The sequence below is a fragment of the Barbus barbus genome, assembly GCF_936440315.1.
Source record: "Barbus barbus genome assembly, chromosome: 26".
NCBI lineage: Eukaryota > Metazoa > Chordata > Actinopteri > Cypriniformes > Cyprinidae > Barbus > Barbus barbus.
The window spans coordinates 12024113-12050195 of NC_136754.1; the positions used below are offsets into that span (position 1 = coordinate 12024113).

Genomic DNA, 26083 nt, shown 5'->3' on the forward strand with positions numbered 1-26083 from the left:
TATTAATGAGCTGCAGTTTTATTACATCACGCGCTGACACGGATGCAGTATTAACGCCACAGGTCATCAATAAGGTGCATATTGGTCCTCAATTTGAGTACAATATTGCAAATCGTTTTACAGTGTTTCCAACACACTTTTTCACAGCACGCATCACACGCTCAAACTCATCAAAAGTCAACAAGTTCAACAAGCAAAAACTTATACGAGTGACTGCAGCTGAACGCGCGTGAGAGAGACGAAGCAGAGCAAATCGCGCGGCTCTTAAGTGAGTGGGAATTTACCGAACGTGGCACTTGCGGGAGTTAACACTGCACGCAATACCCGCAACCTCACACCAAATTTCAGGTCGTGTAGATAGGCAAGCATATATACAAATCATTTAGTAAGCAGAAATCCAAAATTTACCTTAACATATTAGAGGAAGATGTGACTGCATTGATGCTTGAGGAATGCACTTCCAGCAGCCATGATAGACAGCAGTTGGCGGTTAAAGTTTTCTATGCACAATTTGATTTGACGAAAGTCACGAGACACTATCTCCCTATCCAATCATATTAATGGATAAAAATAAAATTAAAATAAGGATGTAATGACCACAAACGGATGAAAATAGCGGAGTAAAAGTACAGATACATCACTTAAAATGTACTCAAGTAAAAGTAAAAGTCCACAATTTTTAAACTACTCAAAAAAGTACAATTACTGATAAAAACTACTTAATTACTGTAACGTGAGTATTTGTAATTCATTACTTCACACCACTGGTGATGATATCAGATGGAAAACACTGATACTTTGATATATTTTAAAGTTTAAATGACTACATTATACCATGTGAAATTCTAGGTTTTTCACTATGAATTACACAAACATAAACATCTTGTAAACTCTAGTATTTTGATGGTAATGTACATGTCTAAAAAACAGAGTAAAACAATGTTACTTTGTCTGTATTATTGGTTGTTGGTTTCAGTCATTTTATGTTCCAATTTGTGAATTCAAAGGGATAGTTTACCAAAACTTATTTACTGTCTATACATATATTTCTCATGCATTTGAGGCGAGTATTCGCGGAGATTCATGTTGTTTTATGTACGTGTCTGTGAAGAGAGGTGACAGAGACAGAGCCGGCAGAGAACGCACCCTATTTATTTTCTCTATTTTTTAAAAGCATATTGTTTTGTTGTTATGATGACTATACTCAAATAAAAGTAGACCCTTTGCAATTTCAAATGATACCTTCTTATCTGTACGATCAAAACTCATGGAGTATTTTTAGTTCTTTTCGCGTCATAAAGAAAATACTAGACAGCCCGCACCGGTGCAGGCTTCGACCCCAGGGGGTTGACAGTCAAAATTCATCTAATCACGCACACACAGCCACCAAAACCAACAATTCTCTCCTCACAACAACACAATGGGCCCTCTCAAAGGAAGTGACATCTGGACTTTTAAGGTGTGCCTGGAATCGAATGCACTAATCAAGATGAGCCAGTCATTAGCCTGCAGGAGCCAATCAACACCGTACCTGGACACAAACACTTCCAAAACAAAAGAGGGAAAGAAACAAGAGAATACAAAACAAAGGGTTGTAACAATGTAACATAAAAAAAGGCAAAGCACTCTCACTGCAAAACATACTCCCTCCTCTTAGATCTGAGTTTTTAGTGTTTGGCTAAAAGCCCTGTGCTAAAGGTTACAGCTGGGTGGAGGATGTTCTCACTGTTTGGATTTGAGCATCACAGCAGGTGTCAAAGTAAAGAGAAATAATTGGATTGTGCTTGAACCCAGTTTAAGTAGATTTTACAGATACTACAAATCTCCTGTCTGAACAGGAAAAAGCCTGACCTTCCCTCCAACTATGACTCAATGGATGACATTTGTGTGCTGGTGAAGTGGTAGTGCTTTTGACAGGATTTGTTTCTCTTACTCCCTTTCTCTCTACAGTACAGTACATTACTCTCCTTTCCTTTTTCCTTCTCTCTCCCTTTCTCCCGTTCTCCAGCTGCCTACATTATTATTTGTGGTGATGTTGCGTAACTTTGTTGGCATTGGCCTGAGAGCCATACTAGAGCTCTGCGAGGGTCAGGAGAAAGTTTGATGGAAATAGAGAGAGAATTAGAGAGAGAAAGCCAATAAGCGAGGGTTTGTGGCCAGGAGATCCAGGTAATAAACTCTTTGTGCTTTGAGGCACCTACAGTACAGTATATTACAGTTTCATTGGCCTTATCCCTCATGGTGGCCTGGCTGATATTATATAATGACGTGTTGGATGCACTTAGTCAAAGTCCCTTTAAGGCAGGCCAGTTCCTTGGTGGCCATCTTGGTAATGCTGTTTTCTATAGGTTTGGGAATTGGGAAAAACCAAAGACCTGTGTGTGAAGATAGTATTTCAATCATATATTTGAAATCAGCAATAGTGAAAATCATTGTAAATAATAATATTAAAGTGGTGGTTGACTGTTTTTTTTTCTAGGCTTGACTGTGTTTGTGGGGTGCAGTCAAACATGTGTTCATGCTTAGTTTTTTGAAAAACACATTATTTTTCACATAATTTACCTTTATTCCACACCTCTCTGTCCCTTCTCTGATAAACGCCCCAATTATTTCCTGGTTTTATGAAGCCCCTCCCTCAGAAATACGTGATGGGCTCTGATTGGTTAGCTGGTCCAGTGTGTTGGGGTCGAAGCCTGCAAATTGATAAGCAATATTGACAACGCCATTGTTTACAATACAACTGGAGCACATGCCACTGAGCTGAGGGGCGGGACGTTCAGACGCATAGTAGAGGCGGTTTAGCGAATCACAACACACTGGATGAATTCGCAGAATATGTGAAGTATGGCGGCCTCCAAGGCCTTTCTGGCAGGTGTTCCTATGCAGGACATCTGCAACGCTGCGGGATGGTTCACGCCCCTCACCTTCGTAAGATTCTATGACCTAGACATACAGGCCACTCCAGGCTCTTCCGTTCTCTCGCCCTCGTCGTGCTCCTGAGGAATACACACAGGGAAGGGACTTGGAAGTCTGGCAGCGTGGGCTATAATATAATTATTTATTGTTTTCAGTTGAGAATTATAATTAATAAAGTCCTAATAATAAATATAAATATCCTTTTGGGAATTGGGAAAAACCGACTACCTGTTTGCAAAGATAATATTTCAGTAATATATTCATCAATATCAGCAATATTGCAAATCATTGTGAAAGCTAAATAATAATGATTGTGTATATATGTATCAGTAATGTAGTATACATACCATATTTATACATATCATATGTATTATATTTAAATAGTACAGTATTATTATTTACAATTACTTTTTAATTAATTATAATTTTTAAATATAGATTTGTTTCCTTGTGAAGTATCTGAATATGTATTTGAATGTATCTGAAAATATCTAAACATATATCTCATTTCTTAAAAAATATGAATTCCATGAAGTCAATTCCGATACTTTCACATTCACAAGAAAAAAAACTGTAATCCATACCTTTTGATCCTTGTAAAAATCTCTTCACCCTGACTCCTGGAAATAACATAGTAGCCAGTCAGTGAGATTGAAAATAGTTTACTTTAGCTTCATTTTTTTTGTAGTGCTCATCAGAGCATCTTTGGATGTGTTGACTGAAGCTGAGACTATGCTGCAACAAGAATGTTATGGCGAGGCAGTTGAAAAACTCCAGTCTTATCAATGGCCTCAGTCATTTGCGATCAGAGTGGAGGGAACACTCTGTATGAGAGCAGGTGTTCAGATCGCAAGGTATTCATCGCTCTAGACCATTTTCTCTCCATTCCCTTCCACGCATGCCACTTGACTGCTTGCCTTACTCATATAACACTGCTAATTAGAAGTAGCTGGATCCAATGAGCCCTTGTAGAGATCACTTCAAAGGGACCTTTGGAGAGATAGAGGGGATCGGCATATGGTGATGCCACACACTGGATTTATTGAAAGAAGAAGCTTATAATTAGGTTGGTGGCTGCATCTCGTAAAAAGTGGACACAGCAACCGTTTTTTTCTTCCGTTCTATCTCTCTGTGTCCACGAGGAGTGAACAATTACAGCGTATTTATGGAAACAATCCGATTGAGCTCAGGATGATGATAGCAGGACACCACAGAAGCGTAATGTCATTATAAACATCTGACTATGAAATTGTCACGGTCAACATATCTGATTGAATGAATGCTAGAAATAAACACACTAATCTTGCATTCAGAAGGTTTTCTAAGGGCAAGTACCTTTATCTCTGGACAGAAACTCAATTACGTCCGCAAACAGCCGTGCTGTATCCTGCTGACCCGCTGCTGCTTAGTTTAGTGATGTGGCTGATAGCAAAACGAGCTCAGGTGCAGCAATAGGCCTTGCTTACAATCAACTATAAATGTATTTTTAACCAGACCTGTCCTCTGCCTCCCAAAATAGAGTAGCAGGCTGTGAGATGTTTACACAAAGCTGCTGTTCTTCACATCTAAATTGATGTGACGGTACCTGAATAATAGCTGTTGCTGCCAAGGTCAGCTCAATTACTATAAGTTCCATCACTTCCAGGTGTCGAGGGGGTCTGATTTCACAGTGGTGCTTGATGTGTTCTTTTATAACCACTGTCCGTTACCTACCTATACTTTAGAGTTATACTGTATGCACTTGTATATGGAATACATGATACTATTATATACTACCATTTAAAAGTTTGAGGTAGGAAAGAAGTCTTTATTTCCTTTTTTTATGAAAAAAAGAGAAAGAAGTCTCACCAAGGTTGCATTTTACTTTTTGTGCACCCCAAGGAAATAGCCTCACTTTTACCATTCCAGAATTTTGCTAAATTGCTGTTTTGTTATTTTATTGAAATTAGATTGCTGCATTTTGCTAATGAACTTAAATGAACCAACTCAACCAATCTTCGCTAGTTGTAATCACAATTGTCATACAACTTCAGTGACACAACAGAAACACTTCATCACAAATTAATTTTAACCCAGTTTGTTGGTCATTGCTGTGATTTCATCTGATTCAGTTTAGTGTTAAAACTAATTCAATGTTTCTTGCCAAGTTTAATTATTTGGTCAATTTAGCTTTATTTTCTACCCTCAGCTATTAGCCAATCAACTCGCAGGCCACTTGAAATCCTTTACGGACCCCAGTTTAAGAACCGTTTGCTGATTTACAGATAATGGAAAAGGCTTGCTTGATAAAAGAAATTCAATCGCCCTTAAAAGTTAGGACACTTGTGTCTCATCTAGAATTACCTAATATTTTCCTTCATTACCATATTTGATTCAACGGTAGCTGGTTTGCTGTGCATTAGATTTTTCTAGACAGACTGAATGTTTATGATCAGATGAGAAAACATCATGCTGTTACCTAAAAATGGCCCACCATACATATTCAGTAGCAGCACAGACTCCTTCGCTAATGAGTGTTGTAGAAGTCCCTGCGGCCAAAACTACGTCAGTTCACCACCAGATAGGGATTAGATTGCGGCTAGGTGTAGTCGTGAAATCTTTTACTGCTAAGCCTTGTTCAAAGTCTTTGTGTGAACATGTAATCAAGCCTCAGTCTGCTTTATTGATTGGTTGTCTCAACTTAAGATCTGTGCATCAATGAAAAGGACTCAAAGAAATATTTTGCACTCCCTCTGCTGGACAGACAGCTAGTGGTGATTGTATTGTTATTGTAATGATCTCAAATTCACTCTGCTTGAAGCAATGCTGTTGATACTTCTCAGAGTTTCACTGCTCCTCTTTTCTGCTCTGCAGTGGGACGTCTCCTCATCGAATTCAGCTCCCTGATAACCCTTGAGCGGGTGCAGAGAGAGAACCCTAATGTGACAGAAGGGGGGAAATACACTCCTCCGGACTGCCGGCCAAAACAAAAGGTGGCCATCATCATCCCGTTCAGACACAGAGACAACCACCTTAAATATTGGCTTCACTACCTGCACCCAGTCCTGCGCAGACAGAAGATCGACTATGGGATATATATCATCAACCAGGTTTGTGTGTGTTTATGTGTGTTTTTGTAGGACACTTTCACACTACAGCTTTTAAAGGGAAAGTTCACCCAAAAATTCTGTCATTAATTACTGACCCTCATGTTGTTCCAAACCCGTAAGACCATTAAAATTATGGCTGAACCACTGATGTCACATGGGATATTTTAACAATGTCATTACTACATTTCTGGGCCTTGATCGTGCTATGCAGTCCATATGATCCCTGATAGGGAATCTGTATTTTTCAAACAGGATATATGGCTTATAGCTGGTCTAAGATGGTTATTTGTAAATCTGAGCTAGGCATTAATTGGTCCAAACTGATTGACAACCATCAAGTTTGGAAATCAACTTTACCATCTTAAGCTGCTAGCTGGTTTGTTGTTGGTCCAACATGGACAGCTTGCACCAACTAGAAACCATATTCCTAAACAACCATCTTAATGTGGACTTTCCAGCTAGGATATCAGAGTTTGTTTGGTTGGTTGCTGTAAAAGCTGTTTTCACATCAAGAATTCAGAAAGAATGGTGAAAAACGTCATCTTCATTCCAAAACACCTTCTGCTCCTGAGATGTTATCTAGCTTCAGTGGAAAACAGCTGCCACTATCCACTATTCACTTTGGTTCTTACATTGATGACAATATATAGTTCGGAGCTAAATATCAAAACCTGTCAAGGTTAACTTTAAAACAGTGACTTGTATTCGGGAGCCTAGAGGGTGTTGTGTTTGAATGGAAGTCAATTGAGGAGATGCTTTGGCAAGCTTTTGTGTAGAAACAGCTTATTAATTAATCATTTGATTGACTCTTTGGCTGGAATCAACAGATTTACTATCAGATATTTGTTTTGTTGTTGGGTGCTTATTTGGTTATATCATGTACATTTGGAGGCTTTTTCCAATAATACAGACAGGGCTGTTGATATCTCCTCCAACATCTGGCAGAGAATGCTTCAAGAAAAGCAACCTGTGGGGGTTGGGGGTAGGTGGTTAGGATTGAACTCTGATTTGGACCAAGCAATCGAAGCATTTGTGTAAACAGCTGGAAGCTTTGCTGCTCTTCCGCCTCCCCCACTTTCATCGGTCTGTTGTTCTATCTGTGGAGTGACCCTGAAGGGGCGGCGATGTTCAAGGCCATGAGAAATCATTAGCCTGCTTGCCACATTGTTGTCTGCCTAGGCCGGTTGTTTGGGTTAATGAGAGCGATCAAAAGTTTGCAGCTATCCATCTTCAAAGTTTGCAGAGTAATGATGTGACTTGTCGAGCAGTGAGCGCTGAGAGATCTATCTGTGGAGTAACAAACCAGGGCAAAGTGTCTGTAATGGATGGAGCATCGGCTGAACTCTGGGCTGAACTCTGAACTCTTTTCTTAGACGCATCACATCACTAAATGCAGGTTAAATATGTGACAGATTTATGTTCATTTTATGAGATTTAAATCCACTGAACAGAAACAATGAAACTACTGTTTTAAAGTGCAATCTTTACTTTCCATGTGTCAGTTGGAGTTGTTTTAAAATGCAAAGCAATTGGATCTTCTTCAGACTCAGCTTTATAGATTACTGCAGACCGAATGATTTTAGCTAGCACTGTCAATTGATTACAAATTACAATCAAATTAATTGCAGGATATGCTGATTAGTTAGTAAATTAATCACAATAAGCATCATAAATCAATATTTGCTGAAAAAAGCCCCCAGATGAGAATGTCAAAACAAGTAAATGATGTTGAGTACTGTTGAATAGTTAAAAAAAGGTTAAGTCAAAATGCTTTATTTACATATAATTGAACATATAAGTATAGCACTGGCTTGCCATCCACAGAAATCCATTTCAGTATATCTGAGGTAGACTTGCATTTCCTCTGTACTACTTTGGAAATGTTGGTCTGAACCAAAGAGGTAAAATACTCCATACACAACCGCTCAATAGTTAGGATTTGGTAAGAATTAAAAAATCTTTTTATACTTTAATGCTCACCCAGCCTGCATTTATTTGATCAAAAAAAACAAAAAAATTGGGAAATATTACTACAATTTAAAATAACAGTTTCTTATTTTAAGATTTTGAAATGTTGTTTATTCCTAAAATGGCTTAAAACAATGAATTAAGAGTTCAAAAGAATAGCAGTTATTTGAAATCTTTTTTTGTAACATTATATCATCTTTATTGTCCCTTTGTTCAATTTAATAATTAAAAAATGTAATTTGCTTTTAATTTTAGCTTTCAATCCTAAAGCATTAGATTTTTAGCATCTCTACTATTCAGCAAAAGTGATCATTTTAAACCTTGACAGGTAGCTACAATGCATATTTTTTTATTAAATTAATAAATTACCAATTAAATTGTGTAGTCTAGTCTTAACCAAACTTTTCATAGTGCTTTTTTTATATATATTTTTAAATCTATTTATCTTTGTTTATTTTTAAAATAATATTTCTCATGTTTGGTTTTCATTTCTAATATAAATGTTTTAAATTAAAAAAAATGTAATATATATTTTTTTTAGCTTTTGAAAAGTATTTTTAACAGTTTAAGTTAACAATAATGACACTGGTGTGAGGTGTGAATATGATATTTATATTATTTACTTGGTGTTATACTCATATGTTTATTTAAAAATGTATTGAAATTATTTATAACTTACTTAAAAAATCCTTGCATTTTGCACACTTTTGATGTTTTCCTTAACTTGAACTCCTTGTAGACTTTGAAGACTGTCTCATATCAAACAAATCTCCTCTTCTGACTCAACACTTGTTAAGTCAGGCCTTCAGAGATGCCCTAAAAAACGTATGCTAACATTCATGGAAAGATGTTATTTGCACGTCTGTTTTGTTTGCCCAAGCAGTGCTGCCAAAGTGTGTTAAGAGGGTCTCATCAAAAATGTAAAATGTGTAGCTAGTTATTTGCGCTGTCAGAGCTGAGCAGTGAGGAACACACACCATCTGCACATACACGCTCAATAGTGACATTAAGCACTCTGCGTTTTCATTACGCAAGCAGTAAGAGGAAATTTCCTCGCTCAGCTCAGTGTATCTGAACAAAATGAGCTATAGGGCCAATGTTTTACTCATTTCTCAGTACAAGCTGTTTGCTAAACGAGGGCATTTCTGTATGTTGGCGTAGATGGTACTGTACATCCAGGGTACCTGTTTAACTGACAAGACCCTATCAGTTTTGAAAGAACTACATGCGTTATACAACAAAAGTTTGTTTCTCTCCATTTTGATTTGAAGTGCCATTTTAAAAATGTTCTATAATTCACTTTTGATTGAGGGCTATGTAAGTATTGATCATCATCCATTGTGTTCATAATATAACACAATACATGCATCACGGTGCACACACGAGGGAGGACACAGGAGCATGCAGACGAGGATATAACTTCAAATAATAATCTTTACTTCAAACATCAGGGCAGGGCAGGGCAGGACAAGGCAAGGCAGACATCAAACACCGGGGAGTAACGATTAGACCAGACGAAATCCAACTCAACAGACAGGACTATAAATACACAGGTAAATCATAGATAACGAGACAAATACAGCTGGACAAGAATTAACTAATGATAACATATAACAAGGACAGGAAACGAACCAAATATGGGCACAAGAGGCGGGAACACATGACACACACGACAGAGGACTGACATAACTCCCCCCCTCCCGAAAGGCTCATCCCGAGCCTTAACAGTTCCATCGGGGAGTGGGGGTGGGCGCTCTGCAGGCCTCTCAGGACAGACACGGACAGGAACACAGGACGGGGACCTCCAGAGTAGAACAGACAGATCGGAGGCCATGGCGGAGCTGGGAGCTCAGGAGGCCATGGCAGGTGGTCTTCGGGGGCCTTGGCCTCAGACCCCTCGGCCCGGCCCCCACAGCCGGATCCCTTTTACCCCCCCCCAAAAAAATTTCCCTGGGGAAGTTAGGGGGTATCAGGAGCCCTCCGGGGCTAGACACACAAAACAGTACATGACAGGACAGGAACAGGACTGGAACGGGACAACCCACATGGGCTAGACGAACAGGAACAGGACTGGAACGGGACAACCCACATGGGCTAGACGAACAGGAACAGGACTGGACAGGACAACCCACAGGAACAGGAAGCCCTCCTGAGCTTGCTCGGAAGCTGAGGCTTCTCCTGGGCATGACAAGGAGTCAGGGGCCCTCACAGGGTCCCTCAGCAACCGCCTCCACTTCCACGACAAGGGGGCAGGCGGCTGGAAATGGCCTCCGCGGCCACTACAAGAAGAGCCGTCTGCCCCAGACGAGTCTCCATGGACAAGACTGACAACATTGATTAAAACTGCTCCTGTGGACACAACACAAAACCTGCACTCCTGGCCGGAACTAGGAAACGGCGGCGGCTGGCGGGCATGAGTCAGCGGCGATCCGGCGGGCTTGACTTGGGGGAGCCGCCGACGGTGGGTTGGCTTTCCTCACGGACGGCGGACTTGGGTGAGCCGCGGACGGCAGCGTGATATGAGGGAGCCGCCGACAGTGGGTTGGCTTTCCCCACGGACGTCGGCGTCGATCTCCCGCGAACGGCGGGCTGGAGTGAGCTGCAGGCTTGGGATAGCTGCGGGCAGCGGCGGATATCTCCCACGATCGGCGGGCTGGAGGACTCGCGGCCAGCGGACTCACGGCACTCGCGAGTGGTGACTTCCTTGCCGCGGGACAAACAGACAGGAACAAAATAAAAGACTTTCAAAACGAAAAAACAAAACGGTATGAAGGGGCGTCGCTTACTGTTAGGTCTGGTCTTCTGTCACGGTGCACACACGAGGGAGGACACAGAAACACGCAGACGAGGATATAACTTCAAATAATAATCTTTACTTCAAACATCAGGGCAGGGCAGGGCAGGGCAGGCACAGACATCAAACACCAGGGAGTAACGAGTAGACCAGACGAAATCTAACTCAACAGACAGGACTATAAATACACAGGTAAATCATAGATAACGAGACAAACACAGCTGGACAAGAATTAACTAATGATAACATATAACAAGCACAGGAAACGAACCAAATATGGGCACAAGAGGCGGGAACACATGACACACACGACAGAGGACTGACAACATGATACATTGAAATGCCATTTCCTTGGTATTTCAGCTGAAGATAGTCTATTTCAAACAGTTACCTTAAACCTAATTATTCAAGACATCTAAAATTAAATCTGTACAGTCTGTTGCGGACATGTTCAGATGTCTGATTCTGATCATGTTATTGCTAAAGTGCTTGAATCCATGGCAATCTTTCTTTAGAATCTTTTATTCAACTGGAAAAATTTCTGGATTTTTTTTTTTTTTTCATTTAACGTAAAAAACTAGTTTCTGGCCTGTTTGGCATTTAAAAAAAATAGCTATATCCATTTTTTATTTTCAACATTTCCTTTCTATAAAATTTTTATTCTCTTTTGAAAGCACAGCAAAATTGTCTAAATTGTACTGTTCTCCCAAAAATGAAAATTCTGTCATCATCATTCACTCACTCTTGAGTAACTCTAAACCCGTATGATTTTTTTTCTTTTGTGGAACACTAAATATTTTTATTTAATTTTATTTTTTAAATTTTAAAACATCACAGGACCCTACTGACTTTCATTGTTTGGACAAAAGCAGTTATTTAAAATATCTTGTTTTTGCCAGAAGAAAGAAACTCGTAGAGTTTTGGAACAATATAAGGGTGAGTAAATTATTACTTTTTTAAATGAAAAATGTTATAAAATCACAACTTTATGAAAATCTGTTTCTATTAAATTCCTCAGGCACTGCATTTTAATGACAATCCTCATTTTTATCACATTATTAAGGAAATGGAAGTGTATAGAATCCTTTATTTATTTTTTCTTGCGTTTGAGTCAGAGCTTATAAAATATGGTCTCGTTAGATTGAAGCATTATTTTAAAATGGCCCTTTATGGCAATTCCCCTTTAAAGATTCATATGTTCACATACGATTTGCATTTCTACAGAAAGGCTGCCATGCTGACTCCTTTGTTTAAGCAGCGAAGGTTACAGAGCAGTGCATCTTATGAGGATGATGCTTCATTGCCATGACCTCTGCTGCTTGCTATTAAACTGAAATAATTTGAATCTCGCTGGATATCATCCACTTAATTCAAAGGACAGACACTGAGTTCAGCCAGGTATTCTGCCTACAGTATGTCAAGTCATTCCTCATCAATATCACTCACTAGAAAGCACACTGTATAATGTGAACACAATACAACGTGACAGGTGCTGAAAAAATAAAAACCATTTAAGGCAGGTCAATAAGGACTCTTTCGTCTCGCCCTCTTTCCCGGTTTGGTTTTCCTCTTCCTCTCTCACACTTTCCACAGGATGACAGTTGGGAGTACTTCATGTATCATGCTCACTAGAGTGTTAAATGATTTCAAGTGAGGCCGTTTTACCAAGGACTGGGGGGAGACGTGCTAATTCCTCAGATCTCTTGGTTCTGCCGGATAAATGCTGCCAAGTCCCGAGGGTGTTGTATTGGTGGGTTTGGAAGGGTGTAGCAGTGGGACAATCCTCTTTCTTATCTCAGTTCTTCTCACATTTGACCACCTGAAGAGGTTTAACACATTGAATTAAGTTTAAGGTAGTTTGTTTGTGTATAAATCAGCTTTTTATTCACCTTAAGCATAGGATATACATAAAAGAAAGAAGTTCAGTGGTACTGTTGGAATTCACCAACCAGCTGTTTCATGGAGAGTTTGACTAGTTCATTGACAAACTAGACTAGTCCAGTGGTTCTCAACTGGTGGATAACACCACCAAAAATCTAACATACAATGCTAAATGCAAATAATTAAAGGCTGTGTGTCTAGACAAGTGGTGTTTATACCTGTCACTTTGAAAAAGCTAGGCAGATGCCAACATGGAGAAGTTGCGTAACATTTTATTATCTGTAAATCTTTTATCTTTAAATTTGTACTATTTTAATCAGGAATGTTTTATAGAGGATCTCAGACAAACTCTGTGAGAAAAATTTTGTCTCCGATTCATTGCCTTAAAAGCACTGCTTGTTCAGCAGCACCGCCTTCAACAGTAAATTTAAAGACAATTACTGCCGTACTTCAGATCACCTGCTGGGAGCAATGTTCTCATTGTTAGCATAATCCTTACAACTCTTTTGTGTGGACTCTTATGATTTTGTGCAGTTAAAGATATGTATGCATTCTTAAATTATAGTTATTTTGCCTTTTTGAATATCTGCCAGCTACCATATTTAAGGGATTCAATGCTATTTTTGAGTTATTTGACTATATGCAGATGGCATTTTTTGGCTATTTTCCTTTCTTTGGACAGTTTGTGAACACAGCAGCAAGTCCTGTGTTTAAAAGTGTCTTGAGTGGGATCTGATGACCCTAAAAATACATTAGTCTGTAAATTGTCATTTAGACAATGATTGTGCAAATATAGGTTTGATAAATTGTGCATAGCGGTAGTTCTGACAGGCCATGTTAGTCAAGCTCGCATCAGCTGACACGTCAACCTATAGGATCACGACACCAATCTTAATTCCCTTCACAAGGTCCCTTCAGTCATTATTCAGCAGCTATCGCTTCGCTCAGGAACCCACCTCCATCCCCAGCTCCTCCTCTCGTCCAGTCAGGACTTGGGCAGTGAATATATCGAGTGAGACCACTGAATCATGTTAAAATAATCACGAAAAACATTAATGGTATCTGCTACATTTATCATTGATGTTGGTTCTGTTCTGTTACCTTAAGGGGGGTATTCTGCTCTCCCTGCTCCTATCCATGCTAGGCTGCGTGGATGGGCAGGGAGTATTTGCCCAGAACAGAACCATTCCCCCAACCTAAAATGTATGCTAATCGTAAGTTATATTGACGATAATGGTCCTGACAGAAATAATCTTACCTATTCAAAAGTTTGGGATCTAATATATATATATATATATATATATATATATATATATATATATATATATATATATATATATATATATATATATATATATATATATATATATTAATTAATGCAGGCCTGGTGAGCAGAAGAATGTTCAAAAACATTCAATCTCACATGATCTTACATTTTTCTGGTTTAATGAAGCGTTAAAAAAGTCCAGTAATCATAACAGTAACAATAATAATAATTCTAAAAATGAATAAAAATAAATAAAAATAAAAATAAAATAAATGCAATTAGCCGACATGGTAATTTCTTAAAAAAATAAATAAATACTGACTTCAAACATTTGAACAGTAGTTCATACATTTATAGATGGATAAATAGAGTCTTCTGAATGTAGCTTCATGTTGAATGTATATACAGTACATTTATTTTTCAGTATCATTTAAACATATAGGGCATGAATCACGACTCATTATTCAGCCTCAAAATGGTTCCTCTTGAATGTACTAAATACTCACGCCTGCCTGTTCTTTCTTTCTCAACCTTCAGACATCCTCCAACTCTCTTTCACCGCACATAGGGGGCCTCTAGCCGCCTCTTCCTGCTTCACAAGCTGATTGTTGCCATGTCTGGTTATGATAGCTCTGCGCTGGGTAGGACGAGGACAGTGTCTCAGTAGGGATTGCCAGGAACACAGGCCAATGTTTTCCTGCCTCCCATCATGCAGATCGTGTTCACTGGACAACTTCCCAGATGCACAGAAAAAGAGACAAGTTGATATGCGGACTGTAAATCTGTACTCAATAATGCAACACGATGGGCTTCAGTTCGTTTGACGAGATATGTTAGCATAACTCAGTTTGATGTTTTTTACAGATGTCCATGTACAAATTACCCTCTTTGAGCCCTGAATTGCATTTTACCTCATGTTTCATGTATCTACAAGAAAATTTAAAGTCTGTATTAATGATAATATTATGCTAATACTTCCTTCATAATGTATGAGATTCAAGCTTTGACATGTATTATGCAGAAAGACCATCCTGCCCGATATACTTACCAGATAATTAGTGTAAAAACACAAAACATTTACAAGAAACTTAATGCATTAACACTAAAAATTACAAAATTATTTACAAATTATTGATATATAGATAGTCCTAGTTTAATTTCATCAGTTGCCTAAGGCTGTTTATTTTATGAGTACGAATACAGTAATCTCAAAGTCTGGTATTTGGAACAAAGCCAAAATTCAGGTATCGATCCAAACCTCTGCAGGATTTAATGTGTAATATCAAGTTCATGTTTTTCAGTTATGCATTTAACATACAGGACTGATAGATCCTAAGGGCATTTGGGGATATGGGATATTTATGATGTGGCACTGCCGTCACCGCTGACCTTTTAGATGGCGTGTCATCACAGCGGCCTATCAGCGTGTCATTTCCTGCTCTGTTCTTTTCCTCCACCTGCCTGCCTCTCACTCATGTGGGGATAAATAGTGAATAACAGCCTTTTTTATTCACTATTTGTTTGCAGAGGGGGAAAATCGAGCTCAGACATATTGGATGTTGAAGCCTCTGTTGAGCCAACAGGGAAACAGCTGAACATGTTATTGCATGTCACTCACTTCTTGGCAACAGCAGGCTTTCTTCCTGTTGTGCTTGTGTCATTGTTTTGTGCTGTCTGTGGTTCTGGTGTCAGGGTGAGTGCAGTATTGTATGCTGTCATTCTAATGAGATTAGATGCTGTTTCTAAGATTTTCAGTTTAACGGCTGCCAGCTTGGTAGATCCGTGAGGAGGGAGAGGGACGCTTGGTGTGAGTTTGACATGGACGCGTTGTGTCTAATCTTCTGTTGTGATTAGAGTCCAGTTCTCATGGCCACTACAGATCGCAGACACTCCTACACTGCACTGCCAGCACTGTCTGTTAGCTAGTGTTGAAGACTGGCAATCTATGATTCAGTCAACTGAATATTGTTTCGGATTATAGAAATGCTGATTTTCAGTGAATATACAGCACTCCTTTATTTAAAGGGGTCATATGATGCGATTTCGAGTTTTCCTTTCTCTTTGGAGTGTTACAAGCTGATTATGCATCGATAAGATCCCTGAAGTTGCAAAGACTAAAGTCTCAAAACCAAAGAGATATTCTTTATCAAAGTTAAGACTCTGCCCCCCCCACCACCCAAAACGGCTCATTCAAACACGCCCCCACTTGTCTATGTCACGATGTGGTAATATTTGTGTAATGCCGCCCAAATGTTCACGCAAAGGAAGAAGGCGTGGTTTCAGTAACCGCAGTAGTGTTGATGCAGCCATAACAGGGAGACACTGTGTGTTTCTAGGCGAAACAAAACACTTTATTTGGCCTTCCGAAAGTAGATGCATTTAGGAATCATTAAGATTACTTACAATAGAACAGCAACACATTTTATGGACGACCGTTTTGTGAACCTAGGAGAGGAGGTAATTCTGACTATGACAATCTGGCACTTCTGAATCAGCGACTGTAAGTATGTTTTGTTATTAGTTTAAGTATTTGCTATTGACTGTTCAAATGCGGAGTTTTGCGCATCGTGTGTGTGTGTGTGTGTGAGAGAGAGAGAGAGACAGGGTCACATCACAGTAGATTCAGCTGTCTTAATCGCGGCTTGTGTGCAGATACATACGAGCTTCATCACTGTGTCTGTCACGCGACTGTTCCCCTTTCGGGCTTGAACTGATGGTAAAACTAAGGACATTATTAATAGTTTTTTCATTTATTTTGAAAGATGAAGCTCGCGATTATGGAAAGGGGCGTGACATTTCCAACGAGTGCTTGCGGTGTTCGGCCAATCACAATGCACTGTGCCAGTTGGCCAATAAGAGCAGACTGTATGGAGTGAAAACAGTATCAAATCCTCCCACAAATGCACACGAGAGATCCACACTCGCGCGCACAATCCACAAATGCACGCAGGATCCACAGGGTGATCCACAAATGCACGTAAGAGATCCACACTCGCGCACACAATCCACAAATGCATGCGAGAGATCCATACGTGCACACGCAATCCATAAATGCACGTGAGAGATCCACACGCGCGTGCACCGCAATCCAGGCAAAGGCCAGTGCATTATTGTTTCTTTGCTCACAGAATGATCCTCAAATACTGTACCCTTTATTTCATGCACAACAAATCGCGAGTCCTTTGAACTAGTGTTCTGCCTTAAGAATGTCTATAAATTAGTGCTGTCAAACAATTAATCGCAATTAATCACATCCAAAATAAATGTTTTGTTTACATAATATATGAGTGTGTACTGTGTATATTTATTATGTATATATAAATACAAACATATATATATTTAAGAAAAATATGTTGTTTATATATTAAATATATTTATATATAATATAAAATCCAATAATATAAATATATAAATGCATATACAATACATGTAAATATTTTCAAAATATATACTGAATGTGTGTGTATTTATATATGCATAATAAATAAACACAGAACACACACATATATTATGTAAACAAAAACTTTTATTTTGGATGCGATTAATCGCAATGAATCGTTTGACAGCACTACTATAAATACATGCTTTTGTATTTGCGGATTCTTTTGAGACTGTCATTCTGCGTCCTTAACTCACAAATGCGCACAAGCCTATCTGTACACTTTACCGATGGAATGAATGAAGTAGGCGGTCAGACATGTGTAGTAGAATGGCGATCCACCTTAAGGACCTGATTTTTTTTTTCAACATTATTGCGACCAATATTTGGAATTTCATCATGTGATATTTCGATTTTTTTTTCATTGGTTACACGTGTATCTTCTTCTTCCTTGTCTTATGTGCACAAATGGTGCAATTTTATTATCCTTTGTGTTTGTGAAATGCAGTGAGCTCTATGCTGCAAGTATCACGTTTCTGTAGTGCTGTGGTCTTAGTCTATGTCTTTTAAATGTTGGAGAAACTACGCTTTCTGCAAATAACACGAATTACAGGAAATGCTTTATTTATAGTGATTCATTAACCGGTGAACTGGTGTAAGCCGTATCAGCTGAAGTCACCAGTGGCCGTATGCCTGATTTCCCATATGAACGTGCTTGTTTTGCTTCTTTACATATAGGCAATACTTGCTGTATGCCTTGAAAACAATATAGGTTTCTGACAAAGTTTCTGACAAATAAAAAAAAGGTAATATGCTGGCATTTTTCTGTACAGTTATATTTCCTCTGCTTTGTTATTATCCTAACATGCATGCACGTAGCCAATATAAGCAACATGATTATGTCGATGTTCCAATAATTTTTTTTGCGCAAACAGGCAATGCCTGTTAAAAACAAAATGTTTTTTTTTTTCAAAAATACAAAACCACATGGCAGAGTCTTAACTTTGATAAAGAATATCTCTTTTGTTTTGAGACTTCAGGGATCTTATCTATGCACAATCAGCTTGTAACACTTCAAAGAGAAAGGCAAACTTGAAATTGCACCATATGACCCCTTTAAATCTTATATCCATGCATTTTAACAGTTAAAAGCATAACAAAATACAACATGCAGTAGAACCAAAATTATTTTTTTTATCTTTTATCTTAATATTATTAGATATTTATAATGTTACAAAATATTTATATTCCAAATAAAAGCTGTTCTTTTGAACTTTCTTTTCATCATAAGAGACTGCATTAAAAAACAAGAAAAATCTTACTGATCCCATTCAGGATTCTTGTCAGTATAATTTGTTGATGCGCACATGCTCAGTGGGTGACATGTCTGGTGAGTATGCTGGCCATGCAAGAACTGGGATGGTTTTAGCTTCCAGGAATTGTGTACAGATCCTTGCATCATGGGGCCGTTCATTATCATGCTGCAACATGAGGTGATGGTTGTGGATGAATGGCACAACAATGGGCCTCAGGATCTCGTCACGGTATCTCTGTGCATTCAAAATGCCATCAATAAAATGCACCTGTGTTCGTTGTCCATAACATACGCCTGCCCATACCATAACCCAACCGCCACCATGGGCCACTCGATCCACAACGTTGACATCAGCAAAGCGCTCACCCACACGACGCTGTCTGCCATCTGTCCTGTACAGTGAAAACCGGGTTTCATCCGTGAAGAGAACACCTCTACAAAGTGCCAGACGCCATCGAATGTGAGCATTTGCCCACTCAAGTCGGTTAAGACAACGAATTGTAGTCAGGTCGAGACCCCGATGAGGATAACGAGCATGCAGATGAGCTTCCCTGAGACGGTTTCTGCCAGTTTGTGCAGAAATTCTTTGTTATGTAAACCGATTGTTGCAGCAGCTGTCCGGGTGGCTGGTCTCAGACGATCTTGGAGGTGAAGATGCTGGATGTGGAGGTCCTGGCTGGTGTGGTTACATGTGGTCTGCGGTTGTGAGGCTGGTTGGATGCACTGCCAAATTCTCTGAAACGCCTTTGGAGACGGCTTATGGTAGAGAAATGAACATTCAATTCACGGGCAACAGATCTGGTGGACATTCCTGCAGTCAGCATGCCAATTGCACGCTCCCTCAAAACTTGCGACATCTGTGGCATTGTGCTTTGTGATAAAACTGCACATTTTAGAGTGGCCTCTTATTGTGGCCAGCCTAAGGCACACCTGTGCAATAATCATGCTGTCTAATCAGCATCTTGATATGCCACACCTGTGAGGTGGATGGATTATCTCGGCAAAGGAGAAGTGCTCACTAACACATATTTAGACAGATTTGTGAACAATATTTGAGAGAAATAGGCCTTTTGTATACATAGAAAAAGTCAGCTCAAGAAAAATGGGGGCAAAAACAAAAGTGTTGTGTTTATAATTTTGTTCAGTGTAGTTTGTAGGGTATGGTTTGTAAATAACAAAAATACTGAAAACACTTAAAAATGTAGTTAAAAATATATTTATTTGAAATATATATGAGCTGTTTCTTTTTCTTTCTTTTTTTTGTTTGTTAATTTTTGCAACATATATAGCTAATATTGTAGAAATTTAAACAGTGGCCAATGGCATGAAGATTGCAAACATGCAAGCTATTAATAGCTAGTTTGGAGCTGCTTTGTAGTTATTTATACACACATATGCCAAAAGAATTTCCCAAAGAAATATGTGTACAGTATTGTCATTTTTGTTATAATAATGTGGGCAACAGGGTTAAAAGTTTGACTTGATCCACATAGTCAAAATGACATTTTATGTAAAAATTAAGAAAAGAAAATGAGATAATTTACTTTGCTTTCAAGAAAGCAGTGAGCACAGTGTGTAAGTTTGTTTTCCTCAGCTCTTACTCTGACACAGCACGGTAATGCTGGTTGTTGTTGATGTCTCGTCGCTTTGCCAGATTGAGCTCTTTTAGATCTATTACCTATAATACTGCTGAGACAGTAATGTTGTACTTTACTTATTAATAAAAAATTAATAACGGTTTCAGCTGAAACTTTTCCCTTTCTGTCTCAGTTTTATGTTTCATCTGTCTCTCTCAGCATAGTAGTTGACCTTGCTGGGAAAGCATCTGCCACAACATGAAAACAACCCCTGCTGAAACTGATCTGAGAACTGTTGAGTTCACCCGAGAGCGTGTACAATAGTCGGTTTAATTAGTCTCTAATCCAACTTATAATATGAAACATCAGCTTGAATCTGGCATTTTTCTATGTTCCTTCCTAGTAAATGTTTTGCCCTTGAGTTGGCTATGTGTAAGAACATTTGTCCATTCACTTTATATTGGTGGTGAAGAAAAATGGCATTGAGTAAACAACATTGGGATTCATCATAATGGATTGTGAACATATCATGTTATGTATTTAGAAAAAAAAAAAAGGGGAAAAAGAGAGAGAAAAAAAAATACATACATGTATATCAGACACACACAGGGTAAGTGGGACGTGAGCATGGGGGCCTGGGCTTTGCACTGGGCTGGCTCCACACTGCACGTCACACTTTTTTAATGCATTATACACTTAACAATACATATACAGTTCATATGTGAGGTAAACATGGCATGTGAGTGGCGGCCGGGGCTGAGACTTTGGTCCTTGTGCCCTGCAGCTCCTCTCCTCTCCTAGATGGCTCGTCCTGGGCCTAAACTATGCCTTGCCCACGGAGGGCCCAGAGGCAGCCTTACAATATCTTACTCTTTTTAGCTTTATTATTATTATTATTATTATTTTCTCTTTATTATTAATATTATTATTATTTTGTTATTAATACTATGATTACTACTATTATTATTATTATTATTATTACTATTTTGTCCTCTTTCTAATCCTCCAACTTTCCCCACATTTATTTATTTATTTATTTTTTAATTAATTACTATCCTCTAATTTTTGTTATTAATGTTACTATTATTATTATTATTATTACTGTTATCATTACTGTTGTACTTTTTTTTTTTTTTTTTTTTGGATTAATTTATTAGATTTTTTTATTATTTTGTTTAGTTATACTTCCAAACCCAACACCCAGTCACACACACACACACACACACACACACACTCATACTCACACAAACCATGTTGGCTGTCATGTATGTTTTGTTGACCCTGGTTACTCTGTATCTGATTTGTCACCTGTAAATAGCATGTTTGTTTGCATAATAAAAAAAATTAAAAAAAAAAATTTTTTTAATGTATTTAGTATTTTTTGGATCGCATTGCTTCCTTGTAGCATATTCCTCCAATTTTAAATATCACAAAATAGTCTAATTTGCATGAGTCACTGAAAAATTCTATTTAAACTCAGTGAAGAGTGGATATTCATGTTCTATGGCTATCTGTTCCTCCTGACTCCAATTTGTGATATTAATGTAATTAAGTGGCTGCAGTTGTTCTGGGCTGTGTTTTTGTCTCTGAGGGATAAGGTTGTGTGGGGGCCAGCTGTGTGATGTCGCCTGAGCTGTCTGACTGCTGTGGGCGCTGCTTAATGGCTTTTGTAATATTCCTCCAACCTTCACAATTCTTTGGTCGTTTCACATATTCTGCGAATTCATCCACCGTGTTCATCCAGTGCAAACAAAATCTGGAAGTCAGACAAAAACACATTTTTTGAAGGTTGTTAGAGTGGATCCTCTCAAAGCTTGCGGGGGATCGTGGGATATAAACATCCTGGTGGAAAAGATTTTAATGATGTAATGTTTCATCCTCACTCTTTAACAGGGTTTGTGGGGTTTTGCACTAGGTACCAGGCCAATGCAATCAATCACTTCATATCTCAATGGTGTGTGATTTTGTTGAATTTAACCACACTAGCCGTTCCACATGCTACTCCGTGTTGAACTGCATTTGAAGAAAATACTGGAGTTGCTACGAGCATCTCTCAGCATGTCCAGCATCTAAAATGAGTTGCTTTCAGCTTCAACCTACAAGCTTGAGTTTCTCTGGAGATACAATTTGAAGTACTCACTCATCTGCTTTTACTTACGGGTCTTCTCAAGGACACGTTTCTCAGACTCTGTTTTAGTTCTGCCTCTCATACAAAATGAAATAAACAAACAAACAAACAAGCACATCACAGCTGTTTTGATGTGTGGTGCTTTTTCTTACATTTCTTAAATTCTTCTTTTTCAGTCTCTCTCTCTCTCTCTTTTTATACTTGTGATGATGTTTACAAATCCCACAATATTTATTCACAGGGAAAATAGAAGCAGCATCCTAGGTTCAGGATATTAAATTAGGGATACCCAGATCTTAGACAAAACTAAAAGAGGTTGTTTTTTTAATTATTTATGTTTATTCAGAAGGGATGCATAATATTTATCAAAATGGACAGTAAATTTATTTGTAATGTTACAAATAAAAATTCTGTTTCAAAAAAGTGCTATTCGTTGGACTTTATGCTCATCTAAAAGTATTGAAATGAGCATGTATTATCCTGTTTTGCTTTTTCACAAAAATATTGAGCAGAACAACAAAATATTTTTTGGGCACTAAATCAGCAATGATTTCTGAAGAATCTTAATACTGAAGACTGGAGAAATGGCTGCTGATAATCCAACTTTGCCATCACAAGAATAAATTATGTTTTAAAATAGAAAACAGTTATTTCAAATTATAATAATATTTCACAATGTCTCTTTTTACTATATGTATATATATATATATATATATATTTTTTTTTTTTTAAAAGGAACCTTGGTGAGCATAAGAGATTTCTTTCAAAAATATAAATTTTTATTGACCCTAGATTTTTTGAACAGCTGTGTATATATCTAACGTACATAAGGTAAAATAGCTCAAGGTAACTGTTTATTTACTTGTGTATGAACAGATACATGTCAATTGATTGATTGATTGATTTTGCTTGTGTATATCTAATAAACTTGCTACTAAGCATCTCAAAAACGTTTTTTGAAGATTTGATGCAACTAACATTGCAATCTTTGGCAAATCCAGTGTTTATTCCACTATTAAATCACCTATGCATCAGTGCTTCTGAAATTTGAGTTAGCCAATCAGATTAGAGTTTGCCAGCTCAAGAAGGTTTTTCCAGTTTGCTGCAATATGCATCAGACATTCTGTGGGTGGACTGTGCCATCTAAGACTGAGGCTACGAGAGGACAGATTGGGCCTCACTCAAGGTTGACCTCTGCTTGAGTGGTTCACCCACCTGCTCATGCGTTCGGCCAGGGCCATGGTGTGAGTGTCAGCATAATCCACCTGCCACACTTCCAATCTAGGCGAGACAGCACTCCTCAATCCTGACCATGTAATAGGCTGTCCTTCAGAGTGGAAACGTCCCATGGGCACTACCTTAAGATCACACAGAGAGAGAGAGAGATGGCATATCACAGCGATGGTCACGAACAGATGGACTCTTTGCCTCCAAACCTTGTGTGGCAGGCCTAATCCATCATTTAAGATGAGAGGCCTTTATTTTACTCTCTCATCTCACCATTCTCACTACTGCCAGCTAGTATTTACCTTGGTTAGTGCGTTCACCTTGAATCACCGGCAAACATTGGCTATTTATTACATGAGAGTATGTGTTCCCTTGCCTGTTTTTTTATTTTTACTCTTGCAACTATGTGAGGAAGTCCTCAAAAAGTTTCTATGCTTGACTACTGGGAAATTGTGGTCGTGTGCACATATTCTCATGAAATGTTTAATTCTAGGTCTTCATTAATAATAGATCTAGGCCGATAACAAGCTGTCTGTGATATAGCGAGGAGTGAAATTACAAACAACAGAGAGTTTCCCTTGTTGTCTTTGAAAAATAATAAGATATTCCAGATATTTTACATCCAGTTGAGAATATCAAGGCACATATCCAGCTAATCGTTGTGCACATCACCCACACGTACCCAGAGGAGGACTGCAAATTGCTGGTTGGCTTGCAAGTCTTCTGAAGGACAAACAGCAAAATGATCAAGCGTCTTTTTGGTAATTGGCTCATTTTATTGGGCAAGGGCTCCTAAGTGAAAGTAATGATGTTTTCCCCATATTCAAAGTGGAGTGCTGTGGTGGATGTGAGGTAGGGAGTCATGCCATCTGTTTATCAAATTGCCAGTGTAATGCACCGTTTTTAAGACTAATGGGATTTGTAATTAAAGTTAAGCACATATGCAACGCAAATCAAGAAAGGTCTTCCTAAAGCACACTCGCGTTTAAATGCACAATTCTATTAGCAGCTGCAGACTAAAGACAATCAGAAAAATGAAGGTCTAATTCTTTAATTGCTTGCCCTCCCCGTCTGGGGCTGTTTTAAGCAGGGACTGTTTTGACAGCAGTTTACGAGGGTGAGCGTTACGCTCCAAGGAGCCGACAGATGAGGGGAAAATGTGCTTCCGTAAACCTGGCCCGCTGCTCTGATAACGCATGATATATTTGTTGGAAGTTTTATTGTTGATGTGATATTTTCCACATTTAATACACAGTAGCCTTGAAAAAGAAAACATTTAGATTTTACAATGCACTAGTCAACAAGCTGCTTTACTGTGTTTCTGTGTTTACATGGTACGTTAAGTTTATGGCTGAATAAAAACCAACAGACAGGCAAAAACAATGCTTCAGTAGGTTGTCGTCTATTTTCTCCTTCTCGCAAAAAGATCAGCAGCATTTTATTTGTCTGTCCTTCAGGGGATTATGCTTTAAAGAGAAAGAGTTCACCCAGAAATGACCATTCTGTCATTATTTACATCTGTGAATATTCACCCGTGAAACACAAAATTAGATGTGTATAGCAGAATGTTCAAGCAGTTCATATACATATACACGCATATACTGAAAGTGAAAGGAGAATGGGACTGTCCAGCACGATTTTTAATGAATAACTTACTGTTACTACTGTAGATGTTTCTCCATATAGCCCACTAGCCAAAATTAATGTCAATTCATAATTGATTTTTTTCTTCACATATCCTCTAGGGCCCTTCTTCATTTTTATAGATTGCCAGCAAGAGACTAAGGCAGAAAGACATCATCTCCCTGAAGCCTGACCTTTTAAGTAGTGAGAAATTGAGGTCAGGCATGGAGGCAGTCCAATTATGGCTAACCTTAGTTAGATTAGCTGCAAAAGTCCTACACTGTATTCAAGGATTTCAGTCTGGCTGAATATGATCTGGTTTTAGAGTGGAGCAAATCAACACAGTTCATCTGAAATCAATTATGGATAACCTGCGAAATGAAAGCTGATAACTTTCACTGATTGCTGCTGAATGCTGAAGCATTTGAGTATTTCAGTTAAGAAATACAAATTCACTACTCAACAGAATTTTTATTGTTTTCCCACTTTCTTTGTTCATTTAAAATATTTTTTTAAATATAGCGTTATTTACATGTGCTATTTACATGTGCGCTATATAAAATCTCTATATACTGTATTTATACATAATAATATACATACCACCCTTTGATTAACCTTTGGGTTTAATTAAAAATACAGTAAAAACAGTAATAATGTAAACCGTTATTAAAATTTATAGTTTAAATTGTAATTTATTCCAGTGAAAAAACTTTATTCCTGTGGCAAAAATGTTCTGTTCCTTCAGAAATCGTTCTTATATGCTGATTTGGTTCTCAAAAACCATTCTTCTTGTTATAAAACATAAGGATACTTTGATAAAATAGAATTCTTTCTTTGAATCGAAAGTTCAACACAATTCGTACACACACACACACATTTTATATAGTGTGCCTTTTGAGAATTAGTTTCTTTTTAAATA

The 26083-nt window shown here is 38.3% G+C and overlaps 1 protein-coding gene across 1 annotated transcript in view; it reads left to right on the forward strand.

Moving 5' to 3' along the window:
• Window positions 1–26083, forward strand: part of LOC306846723 (beta-1,4-galactosyltransferase 2-like) — a gene marked incomplete at its 3' end in the record, with an annotated part of 87632 nt that overhangs the window by 25660 nt on the left and 35889 nt on the right. Inside the window, exon 2 of the mRNA XM_079380305.1 lies at window positions 5770–6005. Coding sequence (XP_079236431.1) covers window positions 5770–6005 — 236 coding nt within the window. The remainder of the gene's footprint in view (window positions 1–5769; window positions 6006–26083) is intronic.